Below are 21831 nucleotides of genomic sequence, written 5' to 3'. Positions count from 1 at the left end.
TGAGCACTCTGGAGCAGGTTTTCATGAAGGATCTCTCTGTACTTTGCTCCGTTCATATTTCCCTCAATCCTGACTAGTCTCCCAGTCCCTGCCACTGAAAAACATCTCCACAGCATGATGCTGCCACCACCATGCTTCACCGTAGGGATGGTGCCAGGTTTCCTCCAGATGTGACGCTTGGCCTTCAGGTCAAAGAGTTCAATCTTGGTTTCATCAGACCAGACAATCTTGTTTCTCATGGTCTGAGAGTCCTTTAGGTGCCTTTTGGCAAACTCCAAGGGGGCTGTCATGTGCCTTTTACTGAGGAGTGGCTTCCATCTGGCCTCTCTACCATAAAGACTTGATTGGTGGAGTGCTGCAGAGATGGTTGTCCTTCTGGAAGGTTCTCCCATCTCCACAGAGGAACTCTGGAGCTCTGTCAGAGTGACCATCATGTTCTAGGTCACCTCCCTAACCAGCGCCCTTCTCCCCCGGTTGCTCAGATTGGCCGGGTAGCCAGCTCTAGGAATAATCTTGGTGGTTCAAAACTTCTTCCATTTAAGAATGATGTAGGCCACTGTGTTCTTGGGGACCTTCAATTCTGCAGAATTTTTTTTGTACCCTTCCCCAGATCTGTGCCTCGACACAATCCTGTCTCAGAGCTCTACTTACAATTCCTTTGACCTCATGTCATGGTTTTTGCTCTGACATGTGTAACCGATGTGAAATGGCTAGTTAGTTAGCGGTGGTGCGCGCTAATAGCGTTTCAATCGGTGACGTCACCCGCTCTGAGACTTGAAGTAGGGTTGCCCCTTGCGTTGCAAGGGCCGTGGCTCTTGTGGCGCGATGGGTAACGATGCTTCGGTGGGTGTCAGTTGTTGATGCGTGCAAGGGTCCCTGGTTTGAGCCTGGGTTGGGGCGAAGAGAGGGACGGAACCTACACTGTTACATTGGTGCCGTGACCCGGATCATTGGTTGCTGCGGAAAAGGAGGAGGTCAAAGGGGGGGTGAGTGTAACCGATGTGAAATGGCTAGTTAGTTAGCGGTGGTGCGCGCTAATAGCGTTTCAATCGGTGACGTCACTCGCTCTGAGACTTGAAGTAGGGTTGCCCCTTGCGTTGCAAGGGCCGTGGCTTTTGTGGCGCGATGGGTAACGATGCTTCGTGGGGTGTCAGTTGTTGATGTGTGCAAGGGTCCCTGGTTCGAGCCCAGGTTGGGGCGAAGAGAGGGACGGAACCTACACTGTTACATTGATGCTGTTGACCCGGATCGTTGGTTGCTGCGGAAAAGGAGGAGGTCAAAGGGGGGGTGAGTGTAACCGATGTGAAATGGCTAGTTAGTTAGCGGTGGTGCGCACTAATAGCGTTTCAATCGGTGACGTCACCCGCTCTGAGACTTGAAGTAGGGTTGCCCCTTGCGTTGCAAGGGCCGTGGCTCTTGTGGCGCGATGGGTAACGATGCTTCGGTGGGTGTCAGTTGTTGATGCGTGCAAGGGTCCCTGGTTCGAGCCCGGGTTGGGGCGAAGAGAGGGACGGAACCTACACTGTTACACATGCACTGTCAACTGTGGGACATAATATAACAGGTGTGTGTGCCTTTCCAAATCATGTCCAATTAATTGGATTTAGCACAGGTGGACTCCAATAAAGTTGTAGAAACATCTCAAGGATGATCAATGGAAACAGGATGCACCTGAGCTCAATTTCGAGTCTCATAGCAAAAGGTATGAATACTTATGTAAATAAGTTCTCTTTTTTTTCAAATACATTTTCAAAAATGTTAAAAAATATATTTTCGGTTTGTCATTATGATTTATTGTGTGTAGATTGCCTAGGATTTTTTTAAATCCATTTTAGAATAAGGCTGTAACGTAACAGAATGTGGAAAAAGTCAAGGGGTCTGAATACTTTCCGAAGGCACGGTATATTTATCTCTGGAATACAGTTTCAAGTATTACATACATTTTAAAATGTATTTGAAATACATTTTACATGATGTTAAATATACTGAACAAATATATAAACGCAACATGTAGAGTGTTGGTCCCGTGTTTCATGAGCTGAAATAAAAGATACCAGACAAGTTCCATACGAACAAAAAGCTTATTTCTCTCAAATGTTGTGCAAAAAATGTGTTTACATCCCTGTTAGTGAGCATTTCTCCTTTGCCAAAAGAATCCATCCACATGACAGGTGGGGCATATCAAGAAGCTGATTAAACACCATGATCATTCCACAGGTGCACCTTGTGCTGGGGACAATAAAAGGCCACTCTAAAATGTTCAGTTTTGTCATACAACAGAAAGCCACAGATGTCTCAAGTTTTGCCAGAGAATTGAACGTTGTTTTCTCTCCAATATCATTTTAGAGAAATTGGCATTACTTCCAACAAGCCTCACAACCGCAGACCACGTGTAACCACGCCAGTCCAGGACCTCAACATCCGGCTTCTTCACCTGCGGGATCATCTGAGACCAGCCACCTGTACAGCTAACGACAGGAGTATTTTTGACTGTAATAAAGCCCTTTTGTGGGGAAAACTAATTCTGATTGACTGGGCCGGCTCCCCAGTGGGTGGGCCTGGCTCACAAGTGGTTGGCCTACCACCTTCCCAGGCCCACCCATGGCTGCTCCCCTGCCCAGTCATGTGAAATCCATAGATTAGGGCCTAATGAATTCCTTTCAATTGACTGATTTCCTTATATAAACTGTAACTCAGTAAAATTGTTAAAATTGCTGCATGTTGCGTTTATATTTTTGTTCAGTATCTATATAAAAAAATGTATGGTTGCAGCTGATATCAAATAGTCTGCTAGGCAGAATGTCAGTTTGAGGCATGCACACACACACACACACACACACACACACACACACACACACACACACACACACACACACACACACACACACACACACACACACACACACACACACCAAACACACTGTTTGTGGTTTGTTTCAAACAATTGTATCAAGCCAAGTGTAACCGTAGGAGCGTTCAAGCTGTGTTTCTGGGAATGCTGCCATCAGCCCCAGCCTGGCTCGTTGCGGCGTTGGCAGCAGCTCTGTTCTACAGCCTCCCAGCTCAGCTACTCCCACCGGTGCCCCTCAGGCAGGCCCATACAGCTGGGTCTGCCTGGCTGAGCTCGATCAGCTCAGTTTTTCTCTGCCACCCAGCTATGGCACAATGGATCCTTATTCGCATGGAGAGGGGTATGGAGGAACAGTATAAGCAGCCTTAAATGAACGTGTGGCTAGGTGCTCTATTAAACAGACTATGGTGTGGTAGCTGGTGGGCGATTCCGTCTGTGTAGGTTCTCTTGCATCAGAAGTCTTGTTAAACATATGTTATGCAAGTTATGGGATTATATGGGATCAGGTGATAATCTTTGCTCTCTGCTAAATGCACAATGTCCTCACTTGGAACCAAGAAACTTCTCACAATCAGACATAGAGCAGCAAAACTATGACCAGGAACTTATGGCAAACAATCACATAGGGCCTACCATAACATGATCAATCCCTTTATTTGATCACTAAGGAAAAACAATAAGAGAATCTATTTGACTTGAGAAAGAGAATGGGCTAGTTGGCTTACCTGAGGACATATTCCACTCTAAAGCCTTTTGACCTGGCCAGGCTGGTCAGAAAGCTCCTTCTACTGCTGCCCATCTTCCTTTCCACCAGGTACACCGTCACCTCATTGAACTTGACCTCTTCCTGACCCCGAGCACCAGCCTCAACTGGCCTTGGCCTTTTCTTCACACGTGGTAGCATGCTAGCATGGATCATCTCTTTGGGATGAGCTTCAAAAAGTGTAGCACCTAAACATGGAACTTGTTTTTGCAACTTTCTAACGATAGTCTGTGTTGTGCCCCGCACCTCTTGCCTTGTTTTGGTGATGCCACAATTGTTGGTCTCTTATTTGTCGACACAAGGACAAACTGGCAGTTTGAATGAGGTCTCTGAGAGGCTGGCTGACAGGAAACCTCTGGCAAAGCAACAGGTGTTTATTGTTTTATTAGGCAGAGATCAACTGCCAACATCCAAAAATGACAGTGAATGGAGTTCAACCAAGGATACCTTAATGGTTAAAATTAATCAACAGATAAAACTTTCAGTATTAGAGAGACTTCATGAATCCACATTGAATGGATCGAAAGTTAGTCCACATAGAATCCAGAGAGGAAAAGCAAAGCCATGTAATTAATACTAATGAAACTTTTGTGAAACATCACAGCACAGTTGAAAAATATATGGCAAATAGAAATCAAAAATGGATGGTGATAAGAGATAGATGGGAGGGGTTGAGTGGAGCTGAAGGGTGGGATTAAAAACAACAAGATAACTAATGTAAAATATACTGTGTCCTTACAATATATATATAGGTTCAGAACCTTTGTGAAACAGCACAGTTAAAAATATATGGCAAAATAGAATCAAACTGGATGGGCTTCAGAGATAGATGTAAGGGGTGTATGGAAGCTGAAGGATGTGATTAAAAACAATCAGAAGTTAACTATTGTAAAATACATTGTGTATAAGCTGGAAGTAGAAGCCTAAGTGTTGTTGTCCATTAGTTTACTCCAATTAGGAGAGGGGTGGTATATATATATATATATATATATATATATATATATATATATATATATATATATATATATATATATATATATATATATATATATATATATTTATAAATTTAAAAATATATATATTTGTTGGATTGGAATCTACAATCTATCTGCACTATTGAAGCTGATCTACCCCCTGAATTAAAAAAATATATAATAATAATGAATCTGGGCCAGAAAAAGTAGCATTTAGATTATTGTTAATCAGGATTCTGGACTGCAGGTTAAAGCAAAACCTTGCTCCAGGGGACTGCTGGGATACTGGTCACCTCACAAGACCCCCACAGCTGTCCAACCACAACGTCCAGTCCACCTCCCCATCCCTGCATCTCATTATGTCCAGACCACGCTTCCACCATCTGCTCCAACACTTAATTAACTTACAGCTTCACATGGGATTCCTGGTCAGCCATCCCCTTGAGATACCGTATACAGAAGATTTGCACTCATGTAGGTAGGTATGCCATGGCCCATCGGTCAATGATTAGGACTATTTTGTCCAAATTGAGGGTGTAGAGAGTAGAGAGAAGAATATAACTTTATTGATCCCAACTTGGAAAATTGTTTAATCACTCAGCATCATCAATAAGGACAAGACACGTATCAATGGCAAACACATGATAAGAAACACATAATAAGATACATGTGAAGGCACCTGCGTCTTAGTAGTAGAGTCTGATTAAAATGAGGTAAGAAATGTTGTTGTCTATCCTACCTTGGGGAAACAAGCAACAGCAACATTCATATTAAGAATACATAAATCAGTTAATAATTACACATTAAAAAGCCTCATGGCTGTGGGTAAGCTCTCTGTGCAGCTTCTGGGCGGGATGAGCCTGCTACTGAAGCTCCTCCTCTGCTGCATTACAGTGCTGTAGAGTGGGTGTGTGTCATTGTCCGTGATCATGTGTGCCTTTGCTCTCAGCCTTTTTATGAACATGTCCTGCATTGATTCCAGACTGCAGCCAATTGTAGCACTGGCTTTCTTGATGATTTTGTCAAGCTTATTTAAGTCCTCCTAGGCTAAGTTCCCTTTCCAGAATACAATGGCATAGCTCACCACGCTAGCCACGACGCTGCTCTAGAACATGCAAAGGATTTTGTCACATAGATTAAAATATCCAAACTTCCTTCAAAAGTGTAGTCTGGATTGAGCTTTTTTGTAGACACTAGCTAGGATTCCATCCATTTGGGGACAGATTTCCATGCAAATATTTGAAAATCCGCACAAAGAAAATCTACACATTTTTCCACCTTGGGTGGGTTTCCATCAAACGGACTCGATGACGTAGTGCACACAAAATGTACTTTTTTGCTCAAGTTTTCATGTCCCGAAAAAAATTCTGAAGTTCAATGTTTTTCCATCGCATTTTCAACTAGTTTTGTCACAAAAACTGTTGCATTAAATAGCAAATGTGTCTACTCTGGTCTTGGCACGAGCACTCTAGCCAACAGCTCGCAGATACTAATATATGCCATTCGGCAGATGCTTTTATCCAAAGCAATTTACAGTCACGCGTGTATACATTTTACCTACTGGTGGTCCCAGGAATCTAACACACTATCCTGGCATGGCAAGCACAATGCTCAACCAACTGAGCTACAGAGGACCAGGCTGTGTGGGTAGGCTAGTCTACATGATGAGATTATTATGGATAATTTGTCAAATATTATTATGTTTATTTTTCAAACGGCAGTCAAGCATTGTGTCCCCAGAACAAGACCATCAATATTTATTGGAAAGGAGCATCAAGATCACCCTGCACTTTCACCACCCTGTGAAGTTCATCATAATTTATTTCATCTGAAGCCTAATAAACTGCATGGTCTCCCGAGTTGTAGTGGGACCCCACACCATATCATCGCGACTCCAAGTTTACTTTGATCGTTATTATATCAATATTTGCGCATAAAGGCATTTCCGCCAGCCATTTCTCGCATAATTCATTTTACGGACACAAAAAGATCCCACCATGTCAAATGAACAAATGATCTGTCAGCATTTATGAAATTGTACCGAAACTTCCTGTTTCCATCACAGCTGTCGTGATTTTTTTGTTGTATGGTATTTAACTTTACTCTCATAAAAACTGTGGAGATAAACTCCTCTCTGGGAAGAGGAAGAGCGGGGGTGTATGCTTCATGATTAACGACTAATGGTGTAATCATAACAACATACAGGAACTCAAGTCCTTCTGCTCAATCGACCTAGAATTCCTTACAATCAAATGCTGGCCATATTATCTCCCAAGAGAATTCTCATCAGTTATCGTCACTTCTGTGTACATTCCCCCTCAAGCAGACACCAAGACGGCCCTCAAGGAACTTCATTGGACTCTATGTAAACTGGAAACCATATTTCCTGAGGCTGCATTTATTGTAGCTGGGGATTTTAACAAAGCTATCAGGGCACAAGGCGAGACCCAGATGCAGACACAGGAGGCAGATGGTTAGAGTCTTTGATATTTATTAACAATCCAAAAGGGGTAGGCAAGAGAATGGTCGTAGACAGGCAAAAGGTCAAAACCAGTTCAGAGTCCAGGAGGTACAGAGTGGCAGGCAGGCTCGAGGTCAGGGCAGGCAGAATGGTCAGGCAGGTGAGTCCAGAAAACAGGTAAGGGTCAAAACCGGGAGGACTAGCAAAAGAGAAATAGAAAGCAGGAGCACAGGAAAACACACTGGTTGACTTGAAAAACAAACAAGACAAACTGGCACAGAGAGACAGGAAACACAGGCATAAATACACTGGGGAAAATAAGCGACACCTGGAGGGGGTGGAGACAAACACAAGAAACAGGTGAAACATATCAGGGTGTGACAAAAGCAAATTTGAGAACAAGGCTAACTAAATTCTATCAGCATATTGATTGAACTACGCGTGGGTGTAATACACTTGATCACAACTACTCTAACTTCCGCAATGTATACAAAGCCCTCCCCTCCCTTCAGCAAATCCGACCATGACGCCATCTTGCTCCTACTGTCTTATAGGCAGAAACTCAAACAGGATGTACCAGTGACTAGAACCATTCAACGCTGGTCTGACCAATCGGAATCCACACTTCAAGATTGTTTTGATCACAGGGACTGGGATATGTTCCGGTCAGCCTCAGATAACAACATCGATCTGTACGCTGACTCGGTGATTGAGTTTATAAAGAAGTGCATTGGGGATGTTGAACCCACTGTGATTATTAAAACCCACCCTAACCAGAAACCATGGATGGATGGCGGCATTCGCGCAAAACTGAAAGCGCGATCCACCATATTTAATCATGGAAAGAGCTCTGGGAATATGGCTGAAAATAAACAGTGTAGTTATTCCCTCTGCAAGGCAATCAAACAAGCGAATTGCCGGTACAGGGACAAAGTGGAGTCACAATTCAACAACTCAAACACAAGACGTATGTGGCAGGGTCTACATGAAATCACAGACTACAAAAAGAAAACCAGCCACAAACTAAACACATTCTATGCCCGCTTTGAGAATAATACAGTGCCCCCGTCACGGCCGACTAACAAGGACTGCATGTCCCCCCCACTTCTCCGTGGCCAACGTGAGTAAAACATTTAAACGTGTTAACCCTCGCAAGGCTGCTGGCCCAGACGGCGTCCCTAGCCGCGTCCTCAGAGCATGCGCAGACAAGCTGGCTAGTGTGTTTACGGACATATTCAATCGCTCCCTATCCCAGTCTGCTGTCCCCACATGCTTCAGGTTGGCCACCATTGTTCCTGTACCAAAGAAGGCAAAGATAACTGAACTGAATGACTATCGCCACGTAGCACTCACTTCTGTCATCATGAAGTGCTTTGAGAGACTAGTCAAGGATCATATCACCTCCACCTTACTGGCCACCCTAGACCCACTTCAGTTTTCATACCACCCCAACAGGTCCACAGACGATGCTGTGCATTGACTACAGCTCAGCATTCAACACCATAGTACCCTCCAAGCTCATCATCATGCTGGAGGCCCTGGGTCTCAACCCCGCCCTGTGCAACTGGGTCCTGGACTTTCTGTCGGGACGCTTGTCACCCAAAACCTTGACAAACTTTTACAGATGCACAATCAAGAGCATCCTGTCGGGCTGTATCACAGCCTGGTACGGCAACTGCACCGCCCTCAACCGCAAAGCTCTCCAGCGGGTGGTGAGGTCTGCACAACGCATCACCAGGGGCAAACTACCTGCCCTCCATGACACCTACAGCATCCGATGTCACAGGAAGGCCAAAAAGATCATCAAGGACAACAACCACCCAAGCCACTGCCTGGTGCATCAAAGCTGGGACCGAGAGACTGAAAAACAGCTTCTATCTCAAGGCCATCAGACTGCTGAACAGCAATCACTAACTCAGAGAGGCTGCTGCTTACATGAGACCCAATCACTGGCCACTTTAATAAATGGATCACTAGTCACTTTAAACAATGCCACTTTAAATAATGCCACTTTAATAATGTTTACATATCTTACATTACTCATATTATATGTATATACTGTATTATATACCATCTATTGCACCTTGCCTATGCAGTTCGGCCATCGCACATCCATATATTTCAAATCAAATCAAATTTTATAAGACACATGCGCCGAATACAACAGGTGTAGACCTTACAGTGAAATGCTTACTTACAAGCCCCTAACCAACAATGCAGTTTCAAAAAAATACAGATAAGAATAAGAGATAAAAGTAACAAGTAATTAAAGAGCAGCAGTGAAGTAACAATAGCAAGACTATATACAGGGTACCGATACAGAGTCAATGTGCAGGGGCACCGGTTATTTGAGGTAGTATGTACATGTAGGTAGAGTCTCACCCCCTCTTTACACCACTGCTACTCTCTGTTGTCATCTATGCATAGTCACTTTAATAACTCTACCTACATGTACATACTACCTCAACTAACCAGTGCCCCGCACATTGAGTCTGTATCGGTACCCCCCTGTATATAGTCTCGCTATTGTTATTTTACTGCTGCTTTTTAATTACTTGTTACTTTTATCTCTTATTCTTATCTGTTTTTTTAAACTGCATTGTTGGTTAGGGGCTCGTAAGTAAGCATTTCACTGTAAGGTCTACACCTGTTGTATTCGGCGCATGTGACTAATACAATGTGATTTGATTTGATTTGATTGGCACCTTACTTGGGGAGAACGGGCTCGTGGTAATGGCTGGAACGGTATGAGTGGAATGGTATCAAATACATCAAACATATGGTTTTCATGTGTTTGATGTCATTCCATTGGCTCCGTTCCGGCCATTATTATTAACCACAGCCTCCTGTGGTTTCCACACTGTGAGGTTGGAATAATACTCTGAAATTGTGAAAATGATGATAATGCCCTTTTAGTGTAAGAGCTGTTTGAAAAGACCGGCTGAAATATCAGCCTGTTTTGGTGAGATGGAGTTTTGGTCTGCGACATCACCAGGCGGTAAATTAGTTAATAGACTAATAAGAAAGAGAGTTCCACACCTCTCTGACAATAACAGCTAGTTTTCAGTTTCCCCCTCCCCACTCAGACTATTCCCAGACAGTCCTAGCAAAATTCTTGCTTGTGAAATTGCTCTTTCCTAAAAAAAAATTTTTGCATGGACGAAACCTGGTGGCCAACTACAAGAAACGTCTGACCTATGTGATTGCCAACAAGGGTTTTGCCACCAAGTACTAAGTCATGTTTTGCAGAGGGGTCAAATACTTATTTCCCTCATTAAAATGCAAATCAATTTATAACATTTTTGACATGCGTTTTTCTGGATTTTTTTGTTGTTATTCTGTCTCTCACTGTTCAAATAAACCTACCATTAAAATTATAGACTGATCATTTCTTTGTCAGTGGGCAAACGTACCAAATCAGCAGGGGATCAAATACTTTTTTCCCTCACTGTAGTTTCATAATTTATTTTAGGGGCAATGTTTAGTTTCGTTTTCACTTCAAACGTTCACGGTAACGCGTTACATAAGTATTTACTGATTTGCAATATTGTAAATACACTACATTACCAAAAGTACGTGGACACCTGCTAGTCAAAGATCTCATTCCAAAATCATGAGAATTAATATGGAGTTGGTCCTCCCTTTGTTGCTATAACAGCCTCCACTCTTCTTGGAAGGCTTTCCACTAGGTGTTGGAACATTGCTGCGGGGACTTGCTTCCATTCAGCCAGAAGAGCATTAGTGAGGTCAGGCACTGATGTTTGGCGATTAGGCCTGGCTCGCAGTCAGCATTCCAATTCATCCCAAAGGTGGTCGATGGGGTTGAGGTCAGGGCTCTGTGCAGGCCAGTCAAGTTCTTCCACACCGACCTCCACAAACCATTCCTGTATGGACCTCGCTTTGTGCACAGGGGCAGTGTCATGCTGAAACAGGAAATGGCCTTCCCCAAACTGTTTCCACAAAGTTGGAAGGACAGAATTGTCTAGAACATCATTGTATGCTGTAGCGTAAACATTTCTTAGTGGAACTAAGGGGCCTGGCCCGACCCATGAAAAATAGCCCCAGACCATTATTCCTCCTCCACCAAACTTTAGAGTTGGTACTATGCATTCTGGCAGATAGCATTCTCCTGGCATCCGCCAAAATCAGATTTGTCTGTCGGACTGCCAGATGGTGAAGCGTTACTCATCACGCCAGACAATGCATTTCCACTGCTCCAGAATCCAATGGCGGCAAGCTTTACATCACTCCAGCTGACGCTTGGCATTGCGTATGGTGATCTTAGGCTTGTGTGAGGCTGCTCAGACATGAAAACACATTTCATGAAATTCCCGATGAACAGTTCTTGTGCTGATGAGGCTTCCAGTGTGATGGTGATTGCATCAAATGTGGACCTGTTGGGGCGGTATGCAAACTGAAGTGGGTCTAGGGTGGCTGGTAAGGTGGCGGTGATATAATCCTTGACTAGCCTGTCAAATCACTTCATGATGACAGAAGTGAGTGCTACGGGGCGGTAGTCATTTAGTTCAGTTATCTTTGCCTTCTTGGGTACAGGAACAATGGTGGCCATCTTGAAGCATGTGAGGACAACAGACTGGGAGAGGGAGTGATTAAATATGTCTGTAAACACACCAGGCAGCTGGTCTGCTCATGCTCTGAGGACGCGGCTGAAGATGCCGTCTGGGCCAGCAGCCTACGAGGGTTAACAAGTTTAAATGTTTTACTCACGTCAGCCTTGGAGAAGGAGGGGGGACACACGCAGACTTTGTTAGCGAGACGCGACAGTGGCACTGTATTATCCTCAAAGTGGGCAAAGAGGGGTGTTTAGCGTGACGTCGGTGTCAGTGACGTGGCTGTTTTTGTTTTAGTAGTCCGTGATTTCCTGTAGACCCTGCCACATACGTCTCGTGTCTGAGCCTTTGAATTGCGACTCCACCTTGTCCCTGTACCGGCATTTCACTTGTTTGACTGCCTTGCGGAGGGAATAACTACACTGTTTATATTCAGCCATATCTCCAGACCTCTTTCCATGGTTAAATGTGGTGGATCGGATTTCAGTTTTGCGTGAATGCCGCCATCCATCCACGGTTTCTGATTAGGGTAGGTTTTAATAGTCACAGTGGGTACAACATCTCCAATGCACTTCTTTATAAACGCACTCACTGAGTCAGCTTATAGGTCAATGTTGTTCTCGAAGGCTGACCGGAACATATTACAGTCCGCGTGATCAAAAAAGACTTGAAGTGTGGCTTCCAATTAGTCAGACCAGCGTTGAATGGTTCTCGTCACTGGTACATCCTGTTTAAGTTTCTGCCTATAAGACAGAGCGAGCAAGATGGCGTCATGTTCGGATTTTCCGAAGGGAGGGCGGGGGAGGGCTTTGTATGCATCGCGGAAGTTAGAGTAGCAGTAGTCAAGGTATTAGCCCTGCGTGTCGTGCAATCAATATGCTGATAGACTTTAGTTAGCCTTGTTCTCAGATTTGCTTTGTTAAAATCCCCAGCTACAATAAATGCAGCCTCCGAATATATAGTTTGTAGTTTACATAGAGTCCAGTGAAGTTCCTTGAGGGCCATTTTAGTGCTTGCTTGAGTGGGAATGTACACAGCTGTGACTATAACTGACAAGAATTCTCTTGGTAGGTAAAATGGCCGGCATTTGATTGTAAGGAATTCTAGGTTGGGGAGCAGAAGGACTTGAGTTCCTGTATGTTGTTATGATTACACCTTGAGTTGTTAATCATGAAGCATACACCCCCGCCCTTCCTCTTCCCAAGAGACTGGACATTGGTGAGTAGTATACTCGGGAGCGATGAGCGATGTGCACATCTACGGAGCCTGACCAGAAGGCCTCTCCGTCTAACCTTTCTGCGGCGCTGTTGTTTTAGGTCGGCTACTGGGATTAGATCCATTGTCCTGGGTGGTGGACCGAACAGAGGATCCGCTTCGGGAAAGTCACATTCCTGGTCTTGAAGGGGTGTCCACATACCTTTGTACATATGGTGTTTGTGCAATAGCATATATTACGGTATCTGTTACCACCAGTGGTGGAAAAAGTACCCAATTGTCATTTTTGAGTAAAAGTATAGATTCCTTAATAAAAAGTTACTCAAATAAAAGTGAAAGTCACCCAGAAAAATACTACTTGAATAAAAGTCTAAAAGTATTTGGTATAAATATTCTTAAGTATCAAAAGTACATTTATTTGCTAAAATATACTTAAGTATCAAAAGTCGAAGTCAAAGTAAAAATCATTTCAAATTCCTCATATTAAGCAAAGCGGACGGCACCATGTTCTTGATTTTAAAATGTACGGATAGCCAGGGGCACACTCCAACACGCAGACATTGTTTACAAAAGATGCATTTGTGTTTAGTGAGTCCACTAGAACATAGGCAGTAGGGATGACCACTTGATAAATGCGTGAATTTCACAATTGTTCTGTTCTGCTAAGCATTCAAAATGTAAGGAGTACTTTGGGTTGTCAGGGAAAATGTATAAGTGGTCATAAATGTAAATAGTAAAGTAAAGTACAGATACCCCAAAAAAATGACTTAAGTAGCTCTTTAAAGTATTTTTACTTAAGTACTTTACACCACTGGTTACCACATAATAATATCTGACTGTAAGAGCTCTAAACAAAATACATGAAACACACCAGTGGATGTCAAGGCATGTGGTGAACCAGCACAGTGTCTAACGTTTCCCTTAAGCAAGCATGCCTTGATCAGAGTGAACCCACCAATGGGGCCACCAGCCTGTATGCCTGACGGAATGTATTCAGCCACATTACAACTCTCATTAGCCTGATGCTTGAGGGTTAAGTAGTGTCACAGCCCAGGCTTTGTCTAATTGTCCGCACGCTTCCCTCCTGATCACTCAGCTGTGTGCCGTGCTGGCCCAAGTCCAACAGTGTGATCTGATGAAACACACACACACACACACACGCGCGCAAAGACTCAGCCGGCACACTCACAGTTCACAACCAGTTCCTATCAGATTTCAACGATTACTCTCCTTTCTCATCTGACTCACGATTAAGATGTTGGTAATTCAATTATATGACCTGAGTCAATTATTTCATTTCATTTTTATGTGTATTATATATTGGAGATGTTACAACAATAAGCCCCCCCCTCCTCCTCCCTACATAATTATCTCACTGAAATAAATGTATTCGTTTTTTTCCAGCTGTATTAAAAATGACTGATTGTTGAGCAAAAAACGGCAAGGTTGTTGTTGTCAAATGTAATGGAGATCGGAGAGTGCTTTGTCTTTTGGTGACAAGGGCTGTGGTGTCAGACACGGAGTGGGCTGTCATTATCAAGTTTCTGTTGAAGTGAAACATGACACTTTTAGACACATACAGGTTGACTAAATATAAATGAGGTCAGCCTCATCTGTAAAAAGGAGAACGTTGTCATGCAATAGTGTCAGGTAGCCAATAAAAGTCCCCTTTCAAATGTAATATCTCACTTTGACTTTGAGGAAGTTTTTATTTCCCATTTTCTCCCTGCAGATTAAGGGAAATTTGTTTCAGAAATATGACTTTTTTTTAGAGCACGAGAGTGAGAAAGAGGGAGAGATAGAGAGTGAGAGACAGAATGGCCTACCCCAGTGAGAGATGACCTCCCCTCCTCCCCTCCTCCCCCTAGTCCACTTCCTGATGTGGGACTTGAGTGCTGTAGTGGAGTCATGGTGCGAGAGAGAGGTCAGTCCATCACTTTCTATTAGAGCCTGGACTTCAGAGCTCCCTTTGGTGGTGACAGTGATGAACCTGCCGACCAGGGAGCAGTGTGAGGACTGGAGTTCAGCTCAGGTGGCCAGCTTACTGCGCCAGGTGAGTGGGAGGAGAAATTCTATCCGTGGTATCTCCAAGGAACTGTGCGTGTGTTTATTTTGGGAAGGTACTGCTAGTTACACCAATGAGCAAAGAACAACTACATTATTGTATGCAACTGAATTAATTCACCAAACCACAGCAAATGATGTGTTGATCATTAGGATGTATGTCATACCTCTTTCAGAATCAAATGCAAGAATGTGCTGCAACTGTTGAAAGAATGAGGATTAATGGACAGAGGTTTATGGTAAGTTATTTTGTTATACACTCTCTCCCTTGACATCTTAATACTACCTGAATACTACTACCAATACTACCACAACATTTTATCACCAAACCAGAACAAACCCACATAATTCGATATCAACAGGTACATAATAACTTTTGGCTTTTGGCCAAATTTAGTTTGGTGTTCTAATGATGTAAGAGTAGACAATAGACTTGGACTCTAAATTCCCTTCAAATTCCTACAGCAATTATGGCCTTGAAAGGAGTGCAATAATTAAAATGTCCTAATGCTACTTTCAGCCATAGATTGCTGAAATTAGTGCACATTATTTATCCATTCTCACTAAATCCTTGTTAATTAACTGGTATTGCTCATTTAGGGGAGACAAAATCTGACAGGTTTGCAACATCGTTGGTAAACATGAGATTTGCAAGACAAAAACTTCCAATCCTTTCGAAATACATAATGGACTTAATGGATTTTCCAGCAGTATGCTGAGCGTATGAGACAGGGTAAAGCAACAGTCAAGTTGACAGAGTATGGTGAAAGTTTACAGGAAGTGACCAATTATATGTATTTTTTAAATCTCCACCTTTACTTCCCAGAATGACATAAGTAGTGAGGCATCAAATCAACTTCCACTTTGAAAATACCACAGCGCTACAGGAAGTAGTAACATTGTGGGACATTTCCCTCCATTTCTCCCCACATGAACAGACGATTGTTTTGTACAAACATTTCTTGCTATATGCTATTGCTAGTCCCTACATTGAGTGAACACCAACGCCAGAGTCTGGTTCCCATTATCATTTAGCTATAAATAAATATTTACCATTTGGTCTTTTGTTTGGTATCACCAACTAGGCCTACTCACCACCGCTGTTGAACAAGCTTCTAGGTAGGCCTCTTTATTTGGTTTCTCCTGTGTTTTCACAAACAAGTTAAGTATTGGCTATTGTAATGTAAAGTGTGCAATACCGTTAAGGTGTAGCCTATAATCACTGTTAGTGAAGGATTTACCTGTTCGAAGGTGTGAATGGTTTATTCACGTGTTCTGCATTCTGGGTGAGCTGCTAGTCTAGGTGGTGGGTCTGATCTAGATAACATGCTGAAAAGTCATTCGTCATGGCAATGACTAAGGAGTTCTTGTCATCTAAGGATTGTATTATGTGAGCTTTGCTACTGTATCTAGTTTTCTATACATTATTCAGTGACCTTGCACAGCTTTCATTTGGAGGTAGGATACCACAGCAATACTACGTATGAGGGATTTTGATAAACTGAACATTTACTTTCAAGTTGTCCGTCTATGCCTCCAAGCTAGTTTTAACTCCCCCAAATAAGGTCAATGGGGATTTCAAGGTGAATCAATCAAAGTCATTAATGTTTCAAAGGATTCGCTTTTGATGTGGGGGTTACCAGGCCAGATCTAAAGCATGCACATAGGCCAACATGTATTGATTGATCCGGCATTTATTGATCTAGTCAGAACACCTGGGTTCAGCTAAGACTCATGTAAACCCATTTTTTTTTCAAGCTTCATAGTTTGCCCACCACTGTCTTTTCATCGGCAAACTTAATGATTGTGTTGAAGTCGTACATGGCCACACAGTCATGGGTGTACAGGGTGTACAGGGAGTACAGGGGGGGGGCTGAGCACGCACCCCTGGGGGACCACTTTTAGGGCCAGCATGGCTGTGTTGTTGTCTACCCTCACCACCTGGGGTCTGCTTGTCAGGAAGTCCAGGATCCAGTTGCAGAGGTTCATACCCAGGGCCTTGAGCTTAGTGTCGAGCTTGGAGGGGACTATAGTGTTGAACGCTGAGCTGTAGTTGATGAACAGCATTCTCACATAGGTGTTCCTCTTGTCCAGGTGGGATAGGGCAGTGTGTAGAGCAATGGCGATTGCTTCATCCGTGGATCTGTTGGGGCAGTATGCAAATTGGAGTGGGTCCAGGGTGTTAGGTAAGGTGGAGCTGCAGTCTACCATAGTAGAGGCTTGGTGGAGTAGATCTACATACGGACCATCTGGTTCTTTCTATAAACTAGGGTACCAGTGAGGATTTCCTACACTGGACAACATGTTACAGCTGTTGATAAGTCATTGATAATAATCTGAACAAAAAAATGTGTGCGTCATTACATTAAGATATGAAGGGGGATCATAGCTATATTCAATAAAATTCACGAGTTGATTTAAAAGCTATGTTAAACTTATGTTTATCATGGTTGGTGTCTTGACGGATTTGTCCGAAATCGTATGACATAAAGCATGACTTTTTGTCGTAAAATGTATGACAGTGAGGTTTGTCATTATATCTTATTATTAAGCGTTAATCAGTTAAATTCAACATGACCCTGGTTCTAGCTGTTGGACAGTTTGTTGTGTATAGAGAGCTCAGAAATGCAGTGTTATTACCTAACATTTTGTCTCCTTGTGTTTTTTATTTAACTAGGCAAGTCAGTTATTAAGAACAAATTCCTATTTTCAATGATAGCCTAGGAACAGTGGGTTAACTGCCTTGTTCAGGGGCAGAACTACAGATTTTTACCTTGTCAGCTCGGGGATTCGATCTTGCAACCTTTCCGTTACTAGTCCAACACTCTATCCACTTGACTGCCTGCTGCCCCGGTCAGAAGTGGTGAAAACGTTATTTCATAGGCACACAAATCCAAAAGAATAAATAAGATTGAAAAAGCAATGTTGAAAACATTTTCAATCTACTAATACATGCCTAGCAAAGGCCCAGTGCACAAATTTTGTGAAAAAATATGTTTCTTAAAAAATAAATCATACTTGCTAACTTTCTCATTGTAAAACAGCAACGGTGAGATTAATGCTACTGCTATTCATGGGTCTATTATGTGTTGTCTGCATGTATCCAATCTATTTAGTCAAGCAATGTCCACATTATTCTCACATATTTTAAAATGTCATAATAATTGAATTATTGTTAAAGTGGTAATGGCCTACTTTTTCTTTTACACTTTTTGCATGATGTTTTGGGGGAGGGGGGTTCGATATTAGGCCCTGTATGTTTCAATTATATAAATTATACAAACAATTGTATAACATTGAGGTCTGTTACAGCTTGGTAATCGTGGAGGAGGAATGAGGCGCAGGAAGCAGCGAACACAGGGTAGTGGTGTTTTTAATATACACTCACACAAAAAACAAATGTTCCCACACACAGGGGAGAAAATACATACGGCGTCCAACAACGTCGACACGAACATAAGCCGTCTGACAAGAAACAATCATTAATCCCGCACGAACAGGAGCGGGCCAGCTAAACTAAATAGCCCCTCTAATGGCTAATTGACCACAGGTGTCACAAAATAAAAAAAGGGAAAAGCAAAAGGGAATCGGTGGCAGCTAATAGGCCGGTGACGACGACCGCCGAGCGCCACCCGAGCAGGAGGGGGCGCCACCGTCGGTGGGAATCGTGACAAGGTCCTTGAAAATTACAATTAAGTGCATGAAAAGTTCCCAGGAAGTCCTTGTATTTGACTTGCCAATGTGTGTATGAACCCTGCTTAAAGGATGTATAGTCCTAGGCCTATGTTGTTGTATAGGTGGAGTTATGGGCCAATGTGCATATATTCACTTTTATTCCTCAAAAGTACACATGTGGAACTGCATAAAAAATATTTTTGTTTTAAACCATTTTACATTTACATTTACATTTAAGTCATTTAGCAGACGCTCTTATCCAGAGCGACTTACAAATTGTTGCATTCACCTTATGATATCCAGTGGAACAACCACTTTACAATAGTGCATCTAAATCTTTTAAGGGGGGGGGGGGGGGTTAGAAGGATTACTTTATCCTATCCTAGGTATTCCTTAAAGAGGTGGGGTTTCAGGTGTCTCCGGAAGGTGGTGATTGACTCCGCTGTCCTGGCGTCGTGAGGGAGCTTGTTCCACCATTGGGGTGCCAGAGCACCCCAATTTTGAAATGTGTATCCCAATGTCACACATTGGCTCCATGATTTAGAGAAAGACCCGTGTCCATGTTGCTAGCGTACACACTTAAAAGTGTTTAGCAACTTTTAAGTAAAAATTGTTCTTTAATATAGTATATTGTTCTATATAGTTCCAAATAAGGGTTATTTGGCTCTTATTGACAGCCTATCCTTTTTAGTGCTATATAGAAACCATTGTTTTAGGTTATATAATGAACCATGCTCATAGGGTTGTAAATGGAGTCTTTATGATGCTATAGATAACATTTTCCTAAGGTTCTATAAAGAACCATTAAAAAAAAGGTTCTATATAGAACCAATAAGGGTTCCAATATCATTACAAATACAGCACTTTTTGGTATTGCATAGAAGGGCAGAGAGGACCTGCGCTTGCCGTGCTGCATGACCTCTGTATGTCAGCCTGTGTAGGTGCTGCGGGTGACTTTAGATGGATTTGCATATTCATGTGGTATTAATAGCCTTAACCATAATATGACATATTGACATATTATGGTTGGCTGTGCATGCAGCTCTCAGAAAGTGAGCAGGTCTTTTCTCTCATGTTTCCCATATGACATATCATCATATCTCCACAGGCACAACGGAGGGCAGGACAGCAGAGGGTCAGTCTTTCCACATCATGTGTGGGTAGTAGCAAGTCCTGGATGGGGTTTGAAGCTGTAGCACTTCAAGATTCCTCCATGTACTTTATATGGTGGTGATGTGGAGTGCCTTACTTCACTCAGCAGAGGGTTATTTTAGTATGTGAGGCATGGGAGATGTGGTTGGGGAGATGTGGTTGGAGAGAAGGCAAGTGTCTTGTAACAGAGGGAGTTAACAACACTATCATTGAGGTCTGAGATCCTCCCGTATTTCCTTGGCAGAGTGCTAAATGAAGAAAGTTGAGTTGCTATGTTGATTTTAGGTGGAGGGCAGGCTGGGTCAGACTGTGGTTCCACCTCTCTCTCTTTCCTCGAGCAGATTTAGATTTCAAACAAGTCTTCAAAACCTAGTTAGAATATGAGCTTTGAGGTCCTGCGGAGTGAAGAAACTCTAGTGTCTTCTGTAGTGGGGACTGCTGGTCTTCAATATGCAGGAGTGGTTTCAGGGCATAGGGCCTATTGTGTTTCATTCAAACACCGGGAGAAACTTGCCATAAATAATTCAATCTGGGAGAAGCATATGCAAAGGCACTCAGGCGAAATATTTGATATTTTATTCAGTGTCAAAAAGTTAAGCCTGAATTTAGGTGGAGACGTTTTTCCTCCTATAAGTGAGTGAAATGATCAAGTGTGCACCTTGATGTGTGCGGAGGTCCGTTTCTCTGTGAGGAAGGTGATGCCTCTCATATTAAGGAATCTGACTGATTTACAGACGATTCAATCGTGAACCTGCGTACTAAAGTTCATTATGCTGAAAATCAATTCAACCTAATGCAAGCAAGGGATAACAAGAAAGGAGAGCGAGTGAGACCAAAGGAGGACCCTGAAGCAATCAATTATGAATGAAGAGAGAAATACATAATTTAGCATGATTTAGAGCATATTTTATTTTCTGTGTAATTTTACTCTGGAATTCAGGGCAACTGCTTCCCTTCAAAGAGAACCATGAAAATACAATTTATTGAGGGACGTGAGTAGACATTCAGAGACATCATTGTCATTTTTTCAATAGGTAATGTCACAGGGCACTGGAATGATATATTTAGTAATCAAATTAGGGACAAAATAAGATTGAGTGTAATCTGCACCGGATCAAGGGTACACAAGTAGGGCCATAAAATAACAATCATTTTCTTATTAAAAGCAGGCACGCTTCAAAGGCTTTTGGCTGTTTTAGCGTCATGCTGCCATCTGGTGTAAGCTGCGAAGTGATACATTCCATAACCGGCGCAACATGTTGTGTAAAACTGAATTACAGATTGTAATGTTATTTTGTAAAACCCAACATAAGAACCATTCAGTTACCGTATGAAAGAGACGACTTGTAAAGAACACACAGATTTGTTAAAACCGTATAATTATCTTGTATTTTTCTGCTTCTTCTACTTTAACAGAATCTGTCTGACAGTGATATGAGCAGGTTCAGCCTCATCCACCAGCCGTGAGTAACCCTCTCTTCTATTTCTCTCTGGTCTCTCTTCCCTCACATGCTACTCTCTCTGTCCTCCTCTCTTGTGTTCTTCCCTCATGTGAACACAGCAGATAGCTGAGGCCTTTGAGGTGAGTACCAAGAGAGCACTGCAAAGCAGGTGTGTGCGTGCGTGCGTGTGTGGGTGGGTGTGTGCGTGCGTGCGTGCATGCGCGAGTGCATGTGTAGGTGTGTAGGTGTTCAGTCTATTTTAGTAGGCTAATACATTTATTGTGAACTCTTTCCTTATGAGTTCCCGTTTTCATGTAGTTAATCATAAACTTTTGCAAATAGGAAGTTGCATAAGCAATTCCAGAATTGAGCCTCACACGTGCTCATGATTTCCTTGCCCTGTTTCAGTGTTTCTCTTGTTTGGTTTGTTTGATATCTGATGAAGAAACGTATGGATTATTAGGGAGCCAGAGCTTTAGAGGATAATGCAAAATGGCCTCCCCTTCTGATCAGGATCTGCTAGTGTTGAAATACTGTAGTTACTATTGTCAATACACTTCCTGGCAAACTAACCACAGCTCCAGATATAGCTACTCTACTGAATAAGTAACATGAGTCAACTGACAAGGTACGTAAACCATAAACAGAAACCGTACTTGCTTA

At 42.7% G+C, this 21831-nt stretch overlaps 2 protein-coding genes across 6 annotated transcripts in view; one reads left to right on the top strand and one right to left on the bottom strand.

Annotated features, from left to right (window-relative positions):
* The window catches only part of LOC106576788 (DNA nucleotidylexotransferase), a 172898-nt gene extending 168973 nt beyond the window's left edge, over nt 1–3925 (bottom strand). The window contains exon 1 of the mRNA XM_014154191.2: nt 3577–3925. Coding sequence (XP_014009666.1) covers nt 3577–3770 — 194 coding nt within the window. The 5' untranslated portion in view covers nt 3771–3925. The remainder of the gene's footprint in view (nt 1–3576) is intronic.
* Nucleotides 3926–14644: 10719 nt separating this feature from the next.
* blnk (B cell linker) overlaps nt 14645–21831 on the top strand; it is a 28102-nt gene continuing 20915 nt past the window's right edge. For 2 of the 5 annotated variants that reach the window (XM_045700738.1, XM_014154193.2), the window contains exons 1-3: nt 14645–14888; nt 15076–15138; nt 21143–21189. In XM_045700738.1, the coding sequence (XP_045556694.1) occupies nt 14673–14888; nt 15076–15138; nt 21143–21189 (326 nt within the window). In that variant the 5' untranslated portion in view covers nt 14645–14672. Of the gene's footprint in view, nt 14889–15075; nt 15139–21142; nt 21190–21280; nt 21309–21511; nt 21797–21831 lie in introns of those variants that run through there. The other 3 variants (XM_045700737.1, XM_014154196.2, XM_014154195.2) reach the window with 3 other exon arrangements.

Source organism: Salmo salar, chromosome ssa18 (assembly GCF_905237065.1).
Source record: "Salmo salar chromosome ssa18, Ssal_v3.1, whole genome shotgun sequence".
NCBI lineage: Eukaryota > Metazoa > Chordata > Actinopteri > Salmoniformes > Salmonidae > Salmo > Salmo salar.
The sequence above is the reverse complement of the archived record's forward strand: the minus strand, read 5'-3'. Positions and strand labels throughout refer to the sequence as shown.